The following is a 19,972-nucleotide window of genomic DNA, read 5'->3' as shown; positions in this document are numbered from 1 at the left end:
ATCCTCCAAAAAGCAGATGTTGGGTGCTCGAGCCCTAACACCACTCTCGCTGTTCGAACGCAAAGTTGAAAAGAGTGTGGAAGAAAATCATTTGTGCAGTCAGCGAGCGAAGAGGAGCGGCAATTCTCCCCGCCTCACCCCCCCCCCCCCCCCCTCCACCCCTCTTCCCTCCCTCCCTCCGTGTGTCTCGGGGAGCCCATGCAGTCCGAGGCAGCCAGCAACCGGCGCGTCCTCCCCGCCTACCAATCGGCATGCTCGGCTCGGGCTCCGCGCTCTGTGAGCAAGCCGAACCGCAGCGAGCGGCCACGCACGCACGCACGCACGCATCTTGCCAGGTATGTTGCCTCACTGAAATGACATGTTTTTTTTTTCTCTTTGTCGTATGCGTTCTCCCTGTGCAATGTGCAGCCCATCGCCGGCTGCATGGTTTCTAGGGAGGGGTTGCTATGCATGCATGTGTGCGTGTGTGCGCGTGTGCGAGTCGGTAAACACTCCCAGTTCCGCGCATCTGCAACTTGCGCGTTTTAGCTTTCATTCTTATGATTCTTCTTATTATTATTTTTGGTGGTGTTTTTTTTTTTTTTTTTTTTTTTCCCCCACGACTTCCCGTGCACGGGTAGGGTTGGGTCGCAGCATGGCCGCATGTGCAAGTTGAAGTGCAGGTGCATGCAGCTGTCTCCAGGCAGGTATGATGATAGGGCTCATGATGTTGCCATATTGCAGTGTCCCCCTCCCATAGCATAGCATAGTAGCATATAGCATGGCATGGCATGCAGCCGTGAGGCGTGGTGCACATTAAGCATGTATTATGGATGGCTGTCTGTTATGATACATGTTTCACCTGCATGATTCATTCGCGGCAGGAGGATGAGGAGGCATTCGCGAATTGCGAGCGTGTGCGCGCGTGTTACTAGGTAAAGATCCAGGTACACTCCCCATGCTGCGATATATGTGTATGTACATTATTTGGACTGTTAATTTATGCACATTAGAAGTGAACCTTATTTGACCTCCTGAATGAACAACTTTGATCGTGGCACACAGCCTTACAGTACACACTTTTAGTCTTAATAAGTTTGCAAATGCATTTTTTTTTTATGATCCCTGTCCTGTGCTATAGCAAACAGCATACTTTGGGTGTTGCTATGCAAATTAGAGGGGCTTTGAAGTCATGACCTTGTGTAAACTGACTGGTGCTGCATTCACTGACCCTCAGTTCCCGGAACAAGTCATATACTTAATAAAAAGTCAAGTGGTGGTGCATTCAACTGTCCCTCACTTCCAAGAATAAGCCATAAGGTGAATAGTTTCCAAGAATAAGTCATTTACCTCCCCGCTTTTCCAGGAGTACGTTAGCTTACTGTACTTAATAAGTTAAATGATGGCGCATTCGTTGCTCCGGTTACAATGAATAAGGGCTTGGTCATGCAAATTGAATCGTGGAGCATTCACTGCCCCTCTGTTCCACGATTAATATCGTGTATAGAATAGCAAAATTGCCAATTATTTCAAATGCTGTCTTATTTTATCACACTGTAACGTATCGAGTTGTATCATATTTTATAACAATCGCTTTCAATCACGGCTTCGTACCGCATCACACCGTAATGTAGCCTATCGTTATGTATCGTATAGCATTGTATCACATTGTATTGTACGGTATCATATTTGAATGCATCGTATTGTAACGAATCGTAATCTATTGTATTGTTCCATATCATATCTTAGCCAAGTGTATTGTGTTGCATGGTGTTGTATTGTACCGTATCATGTTGTATCATAACATATCTTATCGCATCATATATCGCAATGCATCGTATCATGATGCGCCCACCGCAATACCGTACAGTATCATATTGCATCAGGTCATATCATATTGTAGTGTATCATATTTTTGTCGTACCGAATCATGCACTCTAAAAACATCCATCCATCCATCCATTATCTATACCGCTTATCCTCACAAGGGCGTGCTGGGGCCCATCCCATCTGTCTTCGGGCAGTAGGCGGGGTACACCCTGAACTAGTTGCCAGTCAATCGCAGGGCAAACAGGCAAACAAACATTCACATTTACAGTCACACCCAGGGGCAATTTAGAGGGTCCAATTAACCTAGCACGCATGTTTTTGGAATGTGGGAGGGAACCGGAGTACCCGGAGAAAAACGCACAGAGGCACGGGGAGAACATACAAACTCGGGGCTGGATACGAACTGCACTGTGAGGCGGACGTGCTAACCAGTCGACCACCGTGCTGCCCACTCTTAAAAACAATCGGATCAAAAATAACCCAATACTGGTCAAAAAGGGACCGACACAAATTGCGTGGTTTATTATTTAACCGGCAAACGTTGGGTCAAATGAATAACCCACTGGGGTTGGAAATGACGATTAAAGCTCAAAACGTATATATATCGCAAATCACATATTTTAGCATGAACAACACGGACGCGTCGCCGAAATCAACAAGTGGTTGGTCGCTGCAGCAAACCAGCAGTGGAAATGATTTGGAACCAGAAGCACGGAAACTGGTCAAATATGGAAACGTATTCACAAATGTAACAAAAGCACTATTGCTATGAAGGCCCATCTGAAAGCGCGCACAGAAAGTTGAAAAAAGTATCAATGACATTATCAATTGATCGATTCGACTATCTTCACCTTGCGTCAACTACAAAAAAAATCATCGTTCTACCACAAGGTTAAAAGCAATGCTTTTTAAACAACAGTCATGCAAGTGTAAAACTGTATTATTTTTTAATTTACTTCTCTAGATGAAGCATTAGCAAAAAAAAAAAAATACACAAAAAGACCCCCAAAAAGAAAAACACTCATACAGTCTATCCTTTGGTGAAGTCCAAAGTTAATGCGTGGCTTATATTTCCGTAAATCTTTTGTCGAACTATGTCATCAGGGGCTAATGGTTCTAGTGTAGTTTGTACGTGGAAAGAATCACTTCAAGGCTGAGTGAACAGTAACGTCTCCTCAGATTTTCAAAAATGCAGTGTTGGTAAAAAAAAATAAAATAATTCATAATAATAATAACATTAAGATCACCTTGAGGGAGCTTGTATCAATTTGTCATTTTTATCACATCATGACTCGTTGTTGATGTGAAAGTCGGAGAAAAAGACCAAAATGTTCATACTCTGTATATAAATCGAAGAAAATGTCAAATCAGGATCAATTCCAAGAAGGATTTTATGAATGTCTCAAGTCATTAATTATCCAAATTGTTCATGTAACTCATTTTATGAACATCCAATAAGGCTTTTTGAGAAATTGTATTCAAGTGTGACGGCCTAGTAACCAATTGTTACCTCTTCCAAGGAAATTATATATCACATTGCAAATGTACAAGTAAATGTAAAAGGATCCTAATGTATCATAATAAATCACAACCTATTTCATCACGTAATTAGTGCAATGTCTTGAAATGCAGCATAGACAAAATCGCATCATATGATATGGTATTGCATCGCATCACATTTGATCAAATAGTATCGCATTGTATTGTATCCAAATGTAGCGTAATGCATCCCAAGAATTTGTAGCCTGCTCCACATGATCTCGTTACATTTAATGTAGTGTATTATATCGAAATATCTCGTAATTTTTTGCAACAAATCCCATTGTGTCATATCCCATCGCATGGTGTCGCAATCGTGTTGTAGCATGTATCGAACTGTCACATAACGTATCACAAGAAGTCTCATTGTAATGCACCGTATCACATCGCGTGTGTTTATGAATCAGCTCTTATGCAGTGAAGGGAGATTTTCTGTTGCATCGTATCATACCGTTCGATATAATGCTGTACCGGGTCACAATTTTCTAAGCTTCATTCTATCTCAGTGGATCATCATAATGTTCCACATCGTTTCATAATCCATCATATTGTAGCGATTTTAATTGTATTTTATCATATTGCACAGCATCGTATCATAGTTTATCATAATCTGCTGTATCGTCATAATTCACATCACATTATATTTTACCGCAATGTACCGTATTGCAATGTTTTGAAAATTAATGAACCACATCAAAATATATCTGATCGCATCACATTTTATCACATCATATCCTAGTGCATGTTTTTGCATCACATTGTATCCCATAATATTTGATCACATTGTATTATAATGTATCGTACCGTAATACTATTGCATCACACTGTATATTATACATGTTTCATTTTATCATATTACAACATAATTTCTTACTTTTTGTGTAATGTATCAATGATTCGCACGACATCGCATTGTATCTTCTCACAATGTATTAAATTGCAACTTCATGTATCGTATCGTATCGTATCGTAATGAATCACGCCAGTATCAATCGGTATCTCGCTTAACGTGGGCTCTTACTGGAATAATGCATTGTTAACCCTTTCTTTCTGTTTTTGTTTTGGGGTCCCCCTCCCCAAAGTGATGGCCTCTGCTGAGCAGGACAGCGCATAAGGCAAATCCCCACCTTTGCCACCCGACCCCCCAGACGGACGTGCGCCGCCATGTACAGCGTGGAGGACCTGCTCATCTCGCACGGATACAAGCTGCCCCGGAGCGGGCCGCCGTCGGCCACAGCTTACGACAAACGGCCTGCCGACTGCCAGCGCGAGCTCTTGCTGGACAACCGGGCGGGCCGGGCGGGGGCAACGCTCAACGGCTACGAGGCGGAGCGTGGCGGGGCCTCGGCGGGCAGCAGCGGCTTGTACGGCAGCAGGCCGGCGCCCCTCAAGGGTTACGTGGACAATGAGAGCGACAGGAGGAGGAAGGAGGCCTTCATCGGTATCCTAGGTGACGCTCAGGCCTTGGGTGATTCTCTGGCTACAGACAGCGGGTGAGTGCTTCTCCCCACTTTTTTTTTTTTTTTTTTTTTCTTTTTACACACCTTCCCCTTTCCTCCATCATCATGCAAAAGCTGCACTGCAGGTCCCCCCCCCCCATCCAACTCCCACCGCACCCTCCTTCCTGCAGCAGCACGGCTGACATATCTCAGTCCGGCCTTCTGGCAAAAGCTTGATGCGTTTGTGTGCGCAGAGCTAGCTCGTACCCGCCTTGTGACGGATGAAAACAACGGCAGAGTGAGAATGGAGGTTGGGGGTGAATTGAACTTGCGTCAAGACACAGCACAGTGTCACTCCACTGTAAACACTGGCACACCGAATCCCATCCAGCACGTGCTCTGTGATGTCAGCATGTTGCTGGGCAAGTGTGCGCAGCTCCCCCCTCAGCCATACACTAGCATATGCTGCTAGCGACTCACACACACACGTACAGCGCAGGTCACACACAACATGTTCGTTCGTTTGTCGTGGTTATTGATAGATCGTGAAACCGCCTCCCCACACCTCTAATGATCATTAATCCTTTGTAGAACACATTTAAATACCCGGGTATTCAATAGTTTCATCCAAGAAATAATATAATAAAATATAAAAATGTGGTACTAATCCACAATAATAAATGTACTTTTTCAAATATTTTTAGTATTTAAAAAAAATAATATTTTTAATGTATGACCTGAACAGTATCACACTGACAGTTATATTGACAGTTTCCGCATATTATTCAAAACGGCTCCCAAACAAATAGCTAAAAAATGAACATTATTATGAGATTGGGCGGATATTCCTAATGAAGTGGCCATATAAGGTACTGTATGAATTCATTTGCCCAGTTTGACTCAAATGTTGCAACTATTGCATCGTCTGATATTTTATTGTGTCATAATGTATTGCAATATATAATATCGTATCACATATCTCATCAAAATATGTCAAAATGCCACAATGTAGAGTGGTACTATAACATATCATGATTTATCGTATTGTACTCACAATGTATCACAATATACTGTGTCGCATGGTTTCGTGTCCTACTGTTAATTGTAATGGATCGCAAAGTATTATAATTTATTGTAACATACACACAATGTGTTGTATCTTAAAATATCATGCGTCGTAATGTATCACGGTCAATCGTAATGTATTGCAATGCATTTCAACGTATCGAAGCATATCGTCATATATCGCAATGAATCATATTGTAATATACATTTCAATGTATCGCAGTGTATTGTATCGTGCATATTGTAATGCATCACAGTATCTTTTATATGGTATCGTATCGTACCCTAGTGTATTGCAAATTATTGTAATTGTATTGCAAAGTATCGTTATGTATCATCATATAAAAAAAAATAATAATAATAAAATAAAAAATTGCAATCATACCATAGCATTATACTGTAATGTATGGAAATGTATCGTAATACATATCACAATGAATCGTAATGAATCAAACTCTTTTTTGTCGTACTTCTGTCATTCTAATATAGTCCAATGAATCGCAGCAACACATCATGCCATATCGTATCATATATCTAATTGTAATTATTGTAATTTATAATATGGCACCTTTACTATGTCTTAATGCGTTGGATCACATGGCATCATACGGTAGGCCTAGGTCTAAACTGTTGTATCATAATGTATGGTGTTATATGGAATAATGTATTTTAATAATATTTTTACTGTAACCAAATGTTTGTGGACTATTGATGGGTTGCATTTATCCAGACTTGCACTATTGATGCTTTTTTTCCCCCCCAATGACGGCCCTTTAAGTAAAGGTCAGCGCAATTAAAAATGCAGATCATATTGCACAAACATCACAATTTGCGTCATTAAGGGACGCTGGAGCAGTGGCTGACTTCAGCAGTTTGCTGGAAAAGCCATTGCACACGCACACACCCATGTAGTATAGTACAGGTATGTTTGTCGTGTAAAGCTAATCAATGTGTGGTGGAAAGCAATCAGTCACGTTAGCATATTGACTCGCTGACAGTTTGATTTGTCTGACGATTATTTCGACATGATGACGAGTAAAGAATATTCCGATAACAGTTCCGTTCTGACCAATCAGCAGATTTAGACAAGACTGACAAATGTGGTTGGGGGGGACGGTGATGGCAACATTTAAAATTCCTGTCAAGGCGTAACAGACGGGGTGGCGTCTGTGCGACAAGGAATAGTGTCGAAGTTTAACACTCACTTGTCCCAATCTCTTGTGTTGAAAGAAGTTGTCACTGTCCATTATGATCTGTTAAATCTCTGACGTGCCAATTTTACAGAAACTGTGTCCGAAAGTGGGTAAGTGTCTCTAAAGCGCCTACACATTGGCGATTTGAGCAGAAATTTTCCTAGTTTTTTCCCCCGCTTGCTGGACTGTGTAATGTAACGATGTGGAATGGGGATGGGTGGTGGGTTAAGGGAGTTGCGGGTTTAAGTCAACCCATGGATTTCGCAGCCCTTGAGGTAGTGTCAGGAACTTAATAGACATGTAATGAATAGCGGAAAGCCGGGACCAGGCTTTTCTCCCGTTTCACCAACTTCTGCATGAAAGCTGAACAAAGTGCCAGATCTTCTCTGATGAAGACAGCCCTGCTGCCTTTAGGTAATTCGATACGTGACAGAGACAATTTCTTTCAACACAAAGGGCCATGGGCAGTGAGTTTCCAGAGTTAAACCTCATACTCTGCTCATGGCTGGCAAGGTTCCATGCCTGTTAGGCCTCTGACAATACAGGCGGCTGGTAAATTCTCGTGTTAACTTCAACCAGAGATGGGAAATTCAGGTCCAAAAAGTAAAAACTCTGCCACCGTTTTTCCTGAGCCACATGTGCTTTTACTCAATTGAGCTTGTTTACCTGCCGCTTGAGTAGAAGTACCTGTGGCTGAAGCGTGTGACAGGGTTTTTACTTCCTGGACCTGGATTTCCCGTCTCTGACTTCAACCGCCCACCCCAATCCTGTCTTAAATTGCCAGTGTGTAAGGGGCATTGGAACAACCAAAATCCTTGCCTAAAACAAAGGCAACCTATAAATGGTTCATAGTATGACTACACTGCATCGTTGATGAACGCTTCTAGAAGAAGTCTTACTAACAGAGTTTTTTCTTGTTCTTCTTTGCAGTTTCTATGATGTCCCAAGTTTGACCTACTCCGAGCCGCTAAGCCACGACGAGAGGGATATTTCTTACTGGCGGAGGCGAGGCCAAGACTTTAGCATTCTCCTGGACTATGCTGACGGCAGGGAGCTGAGGGCCTCGGCGGGTGCATGGCGGCCACAGGCCCTCATAGCGGCTGAGGAACTCAGGGCAGAGAGGCAAGCGCAGCAGCTGTGGGAGGAAATTTCCTGGCTGCGAGACCAAGATGCACCTGGTCAGCTGCGGGTGACCGGGGAGCGGAAGTGTCAAAGCCTTGGCACTGAGGAGTGGAGGCCTGCCGTGGGCCTGGGCAGACAGTTGTCGGATGGGGACGGGGAAAGGTGGGCTTTGGAGCGGTATCGCCTGAGGACGCCTGAAGGATTTTTTCACCCGAGAACAAAAGCCAAGTCTCAGTCCCTCCCAAGAGTTTTGTCACCAGACGGAACAAACAGCAGAGATCTTATTCCATCCAGACCAAGCCTACCGGACAGACCGCAAAGGCTAAGCAGCACTCTTTTCTCCGGGCCCTATAGTCGGTATATCTATAGTGGCGCTATTGGCAGGGACCGGTGGGGCAGGAATGCTGGGCCAAGCAGCCATGTTGCACTTTTACCAAAGCCCAGGTTCAGCAGGCCATTAAAGCCACCCTCGTATGAGATTCACCAGCAAATTAGGGGTAGCGCAGAAATGCTCGCTATAGACCAGGGTCTCAAGATAAAAGACAGGCCTATCTTTTATTCAAGGGGCGGGGAGTTGCGACATGACTATTTTGCACAACATTCACTCTCTGGAATGGAGCCCCCGGGCTACATCCCGCCCCCGTCTTATAAAAGAGCCCCACCCCCAAGAGCTGTGTCAATCAATCGTAACGAAATGCTAAACCTGCGGTGGCGGTCAGACTCCCTGCAGCCCAGCTCAGACCCCGGGAGGTGGTTAACAAGGCACACGGGTGATTTGTGGCTGGAACACTATGGAGATCGTGGGGCGTCCTATCGAAAACAGATACCCTCTGGACACAAAGAGCAACCGAGTCAAGTTCGTCAAGTACCAGCTGAAGACACAAGAGCGAATCAAATCTCAGGAGGGCCCGGTGGAAATTCTCTAACCGACTCAGACAAGATCCGTAACATCAACAAAGAGAATCCATCTGCTAAGAATTTAGGACAATCTACATGTGATAGTGCCTTTCCTCCCCAACAGGGACAATCTCTGAACGCTGGTCGTAAGACAACCCTTACTGAAAATGACAGCAGTACTCGATGGGGCAACAGGGGATTGAACAAAAAAAGTGACAGTGTAGGTCCTGAACAAAATCGTGGTCAGTTTTTCCCTTCATCTATTCTGGGTAAACCACCACCACCCCCGTGCAAGCCGTCTGAACAGGTTGTCTCTGAAATTGTGCCAGAAGTAAAGAAAGTCGAACAGTCCGAACCATCGGAGAAAGATAAGTCTAAGAATCTTAAAAAGAGACTTAGCGAAACCATCTTTTGTTTGGTTTCTGTTCCGGTCACCCCGCAGCTCACTGGTACAATCCGTGATCAGAACAACAATAATGAGAAGTCTCCAGACCCAGCCGATAGTCCCAGTGAAAACAAAACAGGCCATTTAACGAACCAAAGTCTCCAAAGCACATCTTCAGCCGAGGCAGAGCTGCAAGCATTAACTGGTAGCATCGCAAGCAGCAAGACGAGCAGCCGAGCAAGCAGTAAAATGTTTAAAAAGTTGCCCTGTAGACCCCCTAAAATAAACCATTACAAGGAGCTAAAGTTGTCAGGATCTTGGCCCGCAAACCAGTACCGTGACCAGGAGACACAAACTAGCCCAGAGGCAGAAAAACCTGGCCCTGAAAACAAGGAAGCACAAGAAGAGCCTATCCCTGCTGCTACTGAGGCCCCTGCAGATGGTGGCGGTGCAGGGGGCACTACCTTCACTTTCCCTATCAAGGGAGTGAAGAGTCTTAAACTTTCAAGCAACAGCGCCTTCTCCCTGACCACCACTTTCTCCAACCAGCTGAACAAGAACACAGCTCAGCAGCCAGCAGGGCCACCCTCAGGAAATGTGGAGAGCAAACCAGCATCGGGTAGCGGGCAGGAGGTGTTCAAGGTCCCCGAGTTCCTGCTGAAACCGATTGTCAGCCAGCGACCGTGGGATGCTGTCAAAGAGCTGGAGGCAATCCAAAAAGAAGTCCAGGATCAACAGCAGCAGCAGAAACAGAACAGCAAACAGCCTAGCGTTGACAAGTGCATCGAGGACCTCAACGAGGCCTACAAAGACATCTTGGAACTCGGCGCTGCCAGCAATAAAGTCCCAGATGGGTCGGTTGAAATCCCCGAGCGCATCAAAATCCGGCTGACATCCCAGCCTCTCAACAAACCCAGCAGCCTTAGGCGCAGTGCAGTCAGCTGGTCTGTTGATCCGGAGTACAGGGAAGTCAAGAGCGCCTTCTCCCGGCCCGCCACGAAGTCGGTCACATTCAGCAAACAGCTTAGGGAAGAACTTCCTGTGCCCCCTCGGGAGTCGGGCTTTCGAGAATACAGGGTTGTTCCTCATCTTCCACGTAGACGTAGCAACGACGGCAGGACCGTGAAACTGGACCTCCCGGACGAACCCATCGAGACGCCACTGTGCGACTTCAGCCCGACGACAAACAGCGCGGCGGCGGAGGTGCCATGGGCGGACCGACAGCCCATGCAGGACGCCTCCACGCTCACGAGTCCTCCTGACTACGAAGACATATGTCAGACTTTGCGTCACTCTCGGGATTCAAACGATCCTAATGACCCAGCGGTTCCTCAAGATCTTGATTCAGAGGAGGAGTGTCCTATTTGCAAAAGGGAGCTGGAGAACCAGTTGAGACAGGGCCCGCTGCCTCCTCTCCACGAGGAGAACAGCTCGGATAGCTCGGTCAATCCAAATGGAAGTCCGCCGCAGCGTGCTGCAGTTGAAAGTCCGGCTGAGAATGAAAGGAGTCGGGAACTGCAGAACTCAAGTCTCAACCAGACGGCGCTTGATGTGGGCACTAATGCAAGGAAGAAGGATTCATCAACACAAGGCAGTTTGGGCGAGGTTGAAGAAACAGTAGATGGTTCCACAGATGAGCTGGCAAACTCAGAGGAACCGAGTAAAACTGAGTTGGTGGAGTCAGCACAGAAAGAAGCCACTAAGGGGGAAACTGCTGAATGTGTCGAGGCTGACACTGGACGGGGACGAGAGGGACAGACTGACGTGGCATCGGATGACAAGCAGGAGCAAGAGAGGAAGCCAACTGCTCTCGCAGAACATAGACTTGTACTATGGACCCACCCGGGGCGAGATCACACCGGGTTGCCGGAGTTCCCGCCAGAGAGACTGCCACTTTCAGTCGTGCCAAAGCTGGACCGCAGGCTGTCTCTGAGCTTGGAAGGGGAGCGGCAGGGTAAAGCCCCACCTGATCGATTTGAAGCTCTGCAGAATAAGCTAGCCATTTCTCCTGGCCAAGGGGCCGCGGAACGCCTGGGCAGGGTGCGGGAGGTGGACGTGATGTATCGCATGAGACGCCTCAGCATCAGGAGCACTGACTCTGGGGAAGGAGACATGGAGGTCAAGGACTCCCGGGATCCCCCCGGCGCTTCCCAGAGAGATGGGGAGAGCAAAGATGAAGAGGTGGCTGGATCGCGCCAGCTGTTGGACGAAACTGCAAAGCACGGTGACAAGTCTACTTTCAGGTAAGATAAGGATATTACGAATAAAGCGATGAGTTGTGTCAGTAGTCATAGTGTAGTGGTTCACACACCTGATTTTGGTGCAGGGAGCATGGGTTAAATTCCGACACAGTGACAATGTGAATGGTTGTGTACTGTATATCGCCTCTGGCCAAAACTCTGTACTTCCGAAATAGTCACTTTTCAGGAGACCCAAAAATGGCAAGTGTTTTTTAACTATTAGCATTATAGCCTATTAGCATTAACATCATGATAGAGAGCAAGCCATTTTCAATACTTTAGATTAGTCGATGTGTAAAAGTAACACCTAGGGATGTAACGATTTACTCAAGCTCCGATCCGATTTTCAGTTTCCGATTTTATTTTTTAAAAATTGCTACCGTGCTTGTTTTCTAGGTAAATTTAATCATTTTCGAATCGATTGAGTTCTCGAATCGATTAATTGTTACATCCCTACTAGCACCCACATACCAATAGTATAGATGCCTGAAAAAAATGTGAAATTCACCAAAATGTGATTTATGAGGTTTTGGACCGACGCCAGCGTTATGTGTCCTGTACTTGACAGGCAACCAGACCAGGGGAGCTATCGAAGATGGGTGGGGTTTTTAGACACTTTTAGGGCAGCGTAGTGGCCTGACATTTAATGAATCCACATTCAAAAACATTCTTGTTAGTTTAACTGAAAACGAGTGTCCATAGCTTTGGATGTGGTTTGTTTAAATGTGCCCTGTGCTTGACCAGGCTCACCTGTGAAGTGGATCATCGGAAATTGAAACTATCTGTACCAGGATGCTTTATGACACTTGATTTGTTCAGATTTCAAAATGAACTTACCTCAAGATCTAGGACGTTAGACATAGACGTACAGGGGCTCCTCGATTTTTACAATGGTCCCGTCGCAAGGTTTCGAGGTTATGCAGTGACATAGAATAAGAAGGCACTCTCTGTTACCGCCATTCTGTTTTTCATTTGACTGTATTACCATCGGTTAGTGATAGACTGTGGAGCATTCCCACTTAGAACAACGTACAAATTGAGGTTACATTTCCACATCCATTGTAAACCGAGGACCCCTTATGTATTTCCGGGAGCGGCTGAATCCAGATACTGTCTGATACCATGATACTCCATAGTCTTAAGTGACTAGATCTCACCCCAAATTGTCTTTTTGACCTTTTCTACCCCCTAAAACCAAGCGTGGTGGACTCTGGTGTAATGACTCCTCTCTTTACGTCGCAGAACGCTGTGACAGCTGGAGACAGCAGCGATGGCGTGGAAAAAGACGGCGTCCATCGTGTCCCCATCTCGAGGTTTTAGCGCTCCACACAACACTGTGAACTGGCTGCCTAACTTAGAATGCCTTCATCTTCATCTCTTGACACTGAAATGGCCTTCTTGTCCGACGAGAGCATTGTGTAAACACCCTCACCCTCGGCTTGACTTCTAAGAGTGCTGTTCCACTGCCAAAAGGGAGGTGCCCCCCCCCACACACACACACACCCTACCCAACCCTGCCTACCCACAATTACCGACTTCTTCAACCGACCCAGTCTTCTCCCGATGCTTTTCTCATTGGCAGACATTATGCAACTCATCCATGCATACGACGACAGCGAATACACTCGAGAATCTACGCATTATGAATGTAAGCATTAATTTGAGGGTTTTGCTATTATTTGCTGTACCAAAATAAAGTCAGTCAAGACTGCAGCTGTGGCGGCACCGCTCATTGCGACTGTGTCTGGCTCGAGAACTGTTTTTGATTTCCTGACATCGCTCGGCCTTTCTTTAAACTCGGCGACATTGTGCTCTCCCAACCCTCCGTCCCTCTACACCCCAGTTGCTAAGCTAATCACACGATCGCCCGCTCAGTCCATGGCACGCTGGTTACTTTGCTTTCAAGTGAAGTCTGACCGGATCCATGCAGCTCCCACCGCGCAGGTACCTTCAGGAAGCAATAAAGATTGACAGCAACTCTACCATAACAACGACAGATAGAATAGAACACATTTTTAAAAAGGAAGCGAGAAAGAGCAATATTGTTGTACAAATAAGCTGAGCGGTGTCGTGGAGCTACCTGTCGGAAGCGTCGTCTTGTGATCATTCTACAGGGACATGGTGTCAGGGTATTTGGGCTGCTGCTTTACGTCATCATATAGATCTATGTACAGTGCTTGACATGTTTATTAGACCACCACCACCACCTGTTGGATGAGAGTTGTGGAGTTGAATTATTTCATTTTTGTGTTTTCTGACAAGTCATCAAACTTTGCTTGCACGCTCTGCCCACACTCATTTAGGAAAACTCAGTTCTTGGCGATTTAGCTTTTTTTTTTTTTATCCATCTAGTATACAAGATTCAAATGTGCCAAAATCTGTGAGTGCCGTTTGTTTTTTGTAAGGAACCCTAGGAACGGCATAGCATGAAATGATGGCTTCATAACAAAATGGCTGACTTCCTGTGTCTTTTCAGGCTTGGCTCCTTGAGACTTTTTTTGTGGGTCTACACATGATAGACATTGCTATTAAATTTTATGTAGCTAAGGGAAATTGGTTTTGGATGCCGAGTTCCCCCAATTATTCTGGGAGCTGCTGCCAAACATAAGTAAATGACCATAAAATGGCCATTTTAAATAAAAATACCAGAGATCCTGTGCCTTTTCGGGCATTGATTCTTGAGCGTCTACTTGTGATGGACATTGCTATTAAATATCACATTGATAAGAGAAACTGGCTTGAGGGGCTGAATTTTCAAATTACTCCAGAGGTTGCTGCTATCAAATATAATTTTCCACCAAAATGAAGCTATGGCCACTTCAAACAAAAATGATAAGACTTCCTGTGTCTTTTAGACATGGCTTCTGGAGACTATTTTGGGGTCTACTTGTGAAAGATATTTCTATTAAATGGAATGTAACTGAAGAAAATTGATTTTGTGGGGTGGGGGCAGAGTTCAAAATAGTTCAGGAGCTACTACCACACTGATCAAAATGATCCTAAAATGGCCACTTTAAACCAAAATGGCAGACCTCCTGTGTCTATTGAGGCATGGGTACTTGACATTTTTTTCTCATGATAGACATTGCTTGCTTCACATTGCTAAGGGAAACTGGCTTAAGGGGGCTGCGTTTTCAAAATAGTCCAGGGCCTACTACCAAACCTAAAATTTCCACTCTCAACCAGAATGGCAGACTGTGTGTGTGTTTTCAAGCATGTTTTTTTTTTTTTTTTTTTTTTAGACTTTTTTTTGTGGGTCAACTCATGATAGACAATGCTCCTGAAATGTATGTTGCTAGGGGAAACTTGCTTTGGGGGCTGAATTTTCAAAACAGTCCAGGGGCTGTTACCACATGTAAACCTTCACTGAAATCGCCTCTTTAAACCAAAATGGCAGACTATGTGTGTTTTCAGGCATGGCTTTCTGAGGCTTTTTTTGTGGGTCTAGCCATGATAGACATTGCTGTTAAATTTCGTTTACCTAAGGGAAATTAGCTTTGGGGGCTGAATTTTCAAGGTATTCCAGGGAAACGGATGATTTTATTGATGACCAATGCTGTTAATTTGATGGTGGTCTAATACATTTGTCAAGCATTGCATAATCAGACATTTCACTGAGTATTTATTTTTCCTATCATCAGCTTTTTAATCTGTTTGCATAATGTACAAAAAAATGAATATATATAAAGTATATTTTAAATATTTTAAGAGGTATTTTGTATTTTCGCCATCAATTTTTTTTTTTTCTCCACACGTGTGTCTGTAGAGTATAACCATAAGGAGAGCATCCCTAATTTTCTAGAGTGTGCCAATGGAAAAGTTTGTTTGTGGCGTTTGTCGCGTCGTCTGCGCCGTGTTTCGTGCGTCGCGTTGTCGTCGTCTCGTCTTCCAGCTTGCACTCGCACATTTTCTCGTGTTGTCGATCCCGCGGAGGGAAAAACACAGATGGTTTCTGTGTTTCCAAACCTCTCGTGTGAAGGCTGAGAGACAAGCATACACCCCAATGAAAATGTGCGTAATGTCTCAGTTCAATGAAATACAAGTATCTCCAAACACATGTTGGAACTTTTGCGTATAACATTTTAAAAAAATCTTTATTTGTGTTATCATTTTTGCTGCTCTGCTCTCAGCATTCACACGTCATTTCCGGGGGGAAATCGCAATTCTTTGATGGTTGTACTTAAATGCTACAATGCAATGCTGCAACTAAAACACAAATGCGCAAAAATATCTTAGAAGTTTTCAATACATACAGGGTTTTTAGATAAGACTTTTTAAATAGAGAAAAATGGAAAAAGAGTTTTAAAAAAAAAAAAAAAAGCAGTAGTAGTAGTAAAAATATGTTTGAAAAGTTGTGTTTTTGCATTATCCAGCATTGCATTGTAACAAATCAACAACAAACGTGTGAGAATTATTTGTCATGAATTAACATAATTGTTATGTAGCCTTTTTTACACTTGTAGCATCTTAGTGGTTGTGTCTCTGCATTTCTAGTAAATTTTGATGTCGCCTTACTATAACATACGAAGGAGTATTGGGGCCACATTGAAAATATTTTTTTAGATTGAAGTCTAAATATTGGAGAAAATTTTTGAATATTATTCAGAATGAAGATGTCTTTTTTTTTCTCGTAAATAAAAGACATTTCTTCTTGAAATTGACACTTGTTATCTGGAAGTACTCGAAAATATTGTTTAAGACCGCTTTACTCATTATTATACGACTTTTGTTCTACTCTTCGTCTTTTTCACAATTTTTTTAAAGATACAACTTTTTTTCCTGAAAATATTTGCATTACATTGAAATAAAAAACTTTTTTCTCAGAAACAGTCATTTTTTCCTTGCATTTTTTTTTCTTAAAAATGCAACTTTTTTCTTGGAAATGATGACTTTTTTTGCAAAATCCAAGTAACTTTACTTGATAAACATTCTTCAGTATGTATGACTCCCAAAAAATGTCAAAAATGTGAAACTGTTTTTTCTTGAAAATATAAACTTCCCTCCGGCCGCCAAATATATATAAACCATTTCTCACAAGATTTAAATTTCTTATGAAAATCTACAACTGTTCTCATGAGTATTTTAAAAATTCTCAATAATACAAGATGTCTTCTCGAAAACATACTCCTTTTTACTTGAAGGTATTTTTCCTCTAGAAGACAAATTTTGTTCTCAAAAATATTTTACTTTATTTTTTAATATATGTTTATGAACATTTTTTAATATATGATTCTGAAAATACTCAACTATTTTTCCGGAAATATCCAACTTCTTGAAAATACACGTTCTCAACTTCTTTCTAAAAATATGCTCATTTTCACCAAAATATGTTGCTTCATTCATGAAGTTAAAATACTTTTTTCTTAAACCAATTTTTTTCTTTAAAATGTCTGACCACAGTCTTGAAAATATGAGAAATTTTCTCTTCAAAACATCTGACTTTTTTTTTTTAACAATCACAAAACTTTTTTTTATTCCTCAAAAATATACAACTTTAACAGCAAAATGTTCTCAATCGTAAACTTTTTTCTTGAAAATATAAATAAAAAAAAATATATATATATATATATATATATATATATATATATATATATATATATATATATATATATATATATATATATATATATATATATATATATATATTTTTTTTTTTTTCCCTCCTTTCTCAAATACATGACTTCATTATTTTACTCATAAAATTCTGACTTGAATCTTGAAGTGTGGCCCAAATATTCCTTGGTAAAAACAAGCATTGCATCACACTGCAGCCAAATATATTCTCCAAGTCTACGCAACACTGTTGTCACAGGTCATGTTTTACTTGTGAGCGACGGGCCCTCCAGCCGGGGGCGCTGTAGCAGACCGAGCAAAGTTTGTGTTTTTTTTCGCATCGGACGAGCTGGCTGCTCGTTTTTTTATTTTTGTTTGTTTTTTTTAAAGGTACGCAAACTAGCCCCAACCACACAGAAACAGCCCCCGCTATTGGCATGTGAGCGCCAACACTTGAACGTCAAAATAATAAAGGAGTCTCGTTGGACTTTTTTTTTTTTTTCTACGACAGGTTGGCGTGCAACGTGAGCAGTGATTATGCACACTTGTAATATTTTCTATTTTCATAAGAAATTAAGTGCTTTTTTCTACATCTTTTTTTCTTCCTTGCATGGAGTGCAAGTGAGCGGGACGAGGGGGATTTTTTTTTTCTTTTTTTCAGAAAGTATATTTGCATTTGGTACTCTCTCGGTGGTTAAAACAAATTTTAAAAAAAGAATTTAAAAAAAAAAAGGCGACGACGGGCAAAACGTGTGTGTGTTTCATAGTTTCATTTACGAGACTATGACAAGTATTCAAAAGCTATTTTTAGAGTAAATTAAAAGAAAAAAAGTGGAAGAGAAGTCATTCATTGTTTCCTTTCGACATGCCTTTGATCTTTGTATCTCTACGTATAGCAGGAGAATCCATAGAGTCATGATGATTGTGCTACTGTTGTATGATACTGCAGTCCCATTCACAAATAAACTCTTTGCATGAAACTGCCTCTTTTCTCGTCAACTGGGCCAACTACTTTTCACAGGCCAGAATATACCATGTCAAAGTACAATGGTAGTGATGTCATCACATAGCATCCAAAATATTATTTACAAAAAATAGTAGGTAATTATTTTCACTTTTTTATATATATATGGAAATTTCAGCAGGACACTCACTTGGGATGTTCCGTAAGATCAATTATTAGTTCACAAAAAAAAATTCCATCCCTTGCGTGTTCGTTTTATCTTTCAAGAAGGCATCCAATGTAAACAAAGACTCGCACAAGATGATTGAATTTGCTCGTCTATCCTGGCTTCTTTTCTTACCTCGCCTACACTTTACACCAGTGGAAGACGAAGTGAGAAAAGGGTGCTGTCTAAGATGCAACCCTCACATATATAGTTTTTATCCTGACAGATAAATCTAATCCAAAATGTTGATAAGACTCTGATCTTTTCAATCTATGGTTTATCACTTCAAGGGCCACGTCGTCTGGGTTGAGACAAACCTCCCTCAAAGCCACATTCCATTCCACTAGACAAAGTTGTATGCAAAACACAAAAGAGTTTACGTTCTTTGCCTACTATTGCTTGTTATATGACAGTTTAGGTATCAAGAAATTTATCTGCTTGTGTGTGATGACCACAAATGTGTAATGCAATTACCGTCTGATTAACATGTGGCTAACATATTGGCTAATATAAAGCCATCCATCTAGATAGAGTCAGTAATTACCAGCCTGATTCTAATATGGGACAAATCCTTCCGTTTTGAAAGACTCACTTATTTTTCTGTGACGGCATGACCAAAAATTCACTAATGGTGCTATCTGATTCCGGTTCGGATTCCATACAAGCTCACCTCTCAGAGGAATTCACAATCTTCTTTTTTTTCTATGTTGAAGCTTTTGTCCGCCACGTTCGACTAATTAGCAGGTCCGCGCGGTCCAGTCAGGTCCAGTCAGATGACGGCGTCACGTCGCGCTCCACTCGAGTGCCATCAAAGTGTTGGAGAAGTTGGCACATTTTGCTGGCGTGAGTGAACTAGCGTTGGCGGCCAGACTTGGAGGGCGGCCATCTTTTATCTCCTCTCAACTAGCCTATTAGGAAGTCGTCCATTCGGTTAAAAAACAAATATATGAATAGAATTCATTTAATAAATAGAATTGGTTTAATAATTCATTTCTATTTGAAGATTTGTTGGTCGTATATGTGAAAATAATCAACCAATCAATCAGTCAATTAAAAAAATAATTGGTGTAAGATACTACAATATTTTTTTATTTTGATGAAAACGTTTCATCACTATGAATATCGTTATACTGATATACAGCCATACAAAGTACTTTTCCCCCCAGTATATTTATTACTTAGATTATAAAATATAATAAATAGAAATATATTAATAATATATGAAGAAACATGTATCATGTTCTTGTGTGGTATTTTTGATACCTCATACCCAAATCTGATCAAGATAAGATCATTAATAATTTCACAACAAGAACATTTGCACTAATTTAAAAAACGTTTTCCGTTTAAAATTTGTATTTTTCCTTACTTAATTAATTTTTTTATGTAATGCAAACGTATATGAATATAAATAGTACAATATTATTTCAAAATAAAAATATCTAATACAAAATAAAGAAAAACATTTAAAATTATTTTTAAAAATTAAATTAGCAATTAGATTTTCTTTTAATTTAATTTTTTAATTGGGTGAATGAAAGCTTTAATAATTTTTTCAAAT

The 19,972-nt window shown here is 41.9% G+C and overlaps 1 protein-coding gene and 1 long non-coding RNA gene across 3 annotated transcripts; one reads left to right on the top strand and one right to left on the bottom strand.

Annotated features, from left to right (window-relative positions):
• Window positions 1-203: 203 nt before the first annotated feature.
• jcadb (junctional cadherin 5 associated b) lies at window positions 204-17,182 on the top strand. 2 transcript variants are annotated; one of them, XM_086043081.1, is made up of 4 exons: window positions 204-335; window positions 4,431-4,841; window positions 7,976-11,692; window positions 12,932-17,182. In XM_086043081.1, exons 2-4 carry the CDS (start codon window positions 4,513-4,515, stop codon window positions 12,939-12,941), a joined length of 4,056 nt encoding a protein of 1,351 aa, XP_085899207.1. In that variant the 5' UTR covers window positions 204-335; window positions 4,431-4,512; the 3' UTR covers window positions 12,942-17,182. The 2 variants fall into 2 exon arrangements, with proteins under 2 accessions (XP_085899207.1, XP_085899208.1); XM_086043082.1 differs by lacking the exon at window positions 204-335 and adding an exon at window positions 979-1,299.
• On the bottom strand, window positions 11,893-19,289 carry LOC147141316 (uncharacterized). Its single transcript, XR_015088380.1, has 3 exons — window positions 19,082-19,289; window positions 13,770-13,896; window positions 11,893-13,637 (listed from the first exon to the last, which is right to left on the bottom strand). It is a non-coding gene; the product is annotated as an uncharacterized LOC147141316 (long non-coding RNA).
• Window positions 19,290-19,972: the final 683 nt, after the last annotated feature.

Source organism: Filicampus tigris, chromosome 10, assembly GCF_054856515.1.
Source record: "Filicampus tigris isolate MCC_2025a chromosome 10, RoL_Ftig_1.0, whole genome shotgun sequence".
NCBI lineage: Eukaryota > Metazoa > Chordata > Actinopteri > Syngnathiformes > Syngnathidae > Filicampus > Filicampus tigris.
The sequence above is the reverse complement of the archived record's forward strand: the minus strand, read 5'-3'. Positions and strand labels throughout refer to the sequence as shown.

Excerpts from the sequence above, each read along its gene's own strand:
- jcadb (XM_086043081.1), top strand. The coding sequence starts at position 4,513 with ATGTACAGCGTGGAGGACCTGCTCATCTCGCACGGATACAAGCTGCCC. Across the intron at positions 4,842-7,975 it reads TCTCTGGCTACAGACAGCGG|TTTCTATGATGTCCCAAGTT; the intron begins GTGAGTGCTTCT and ends TCTTCTTTGCAG.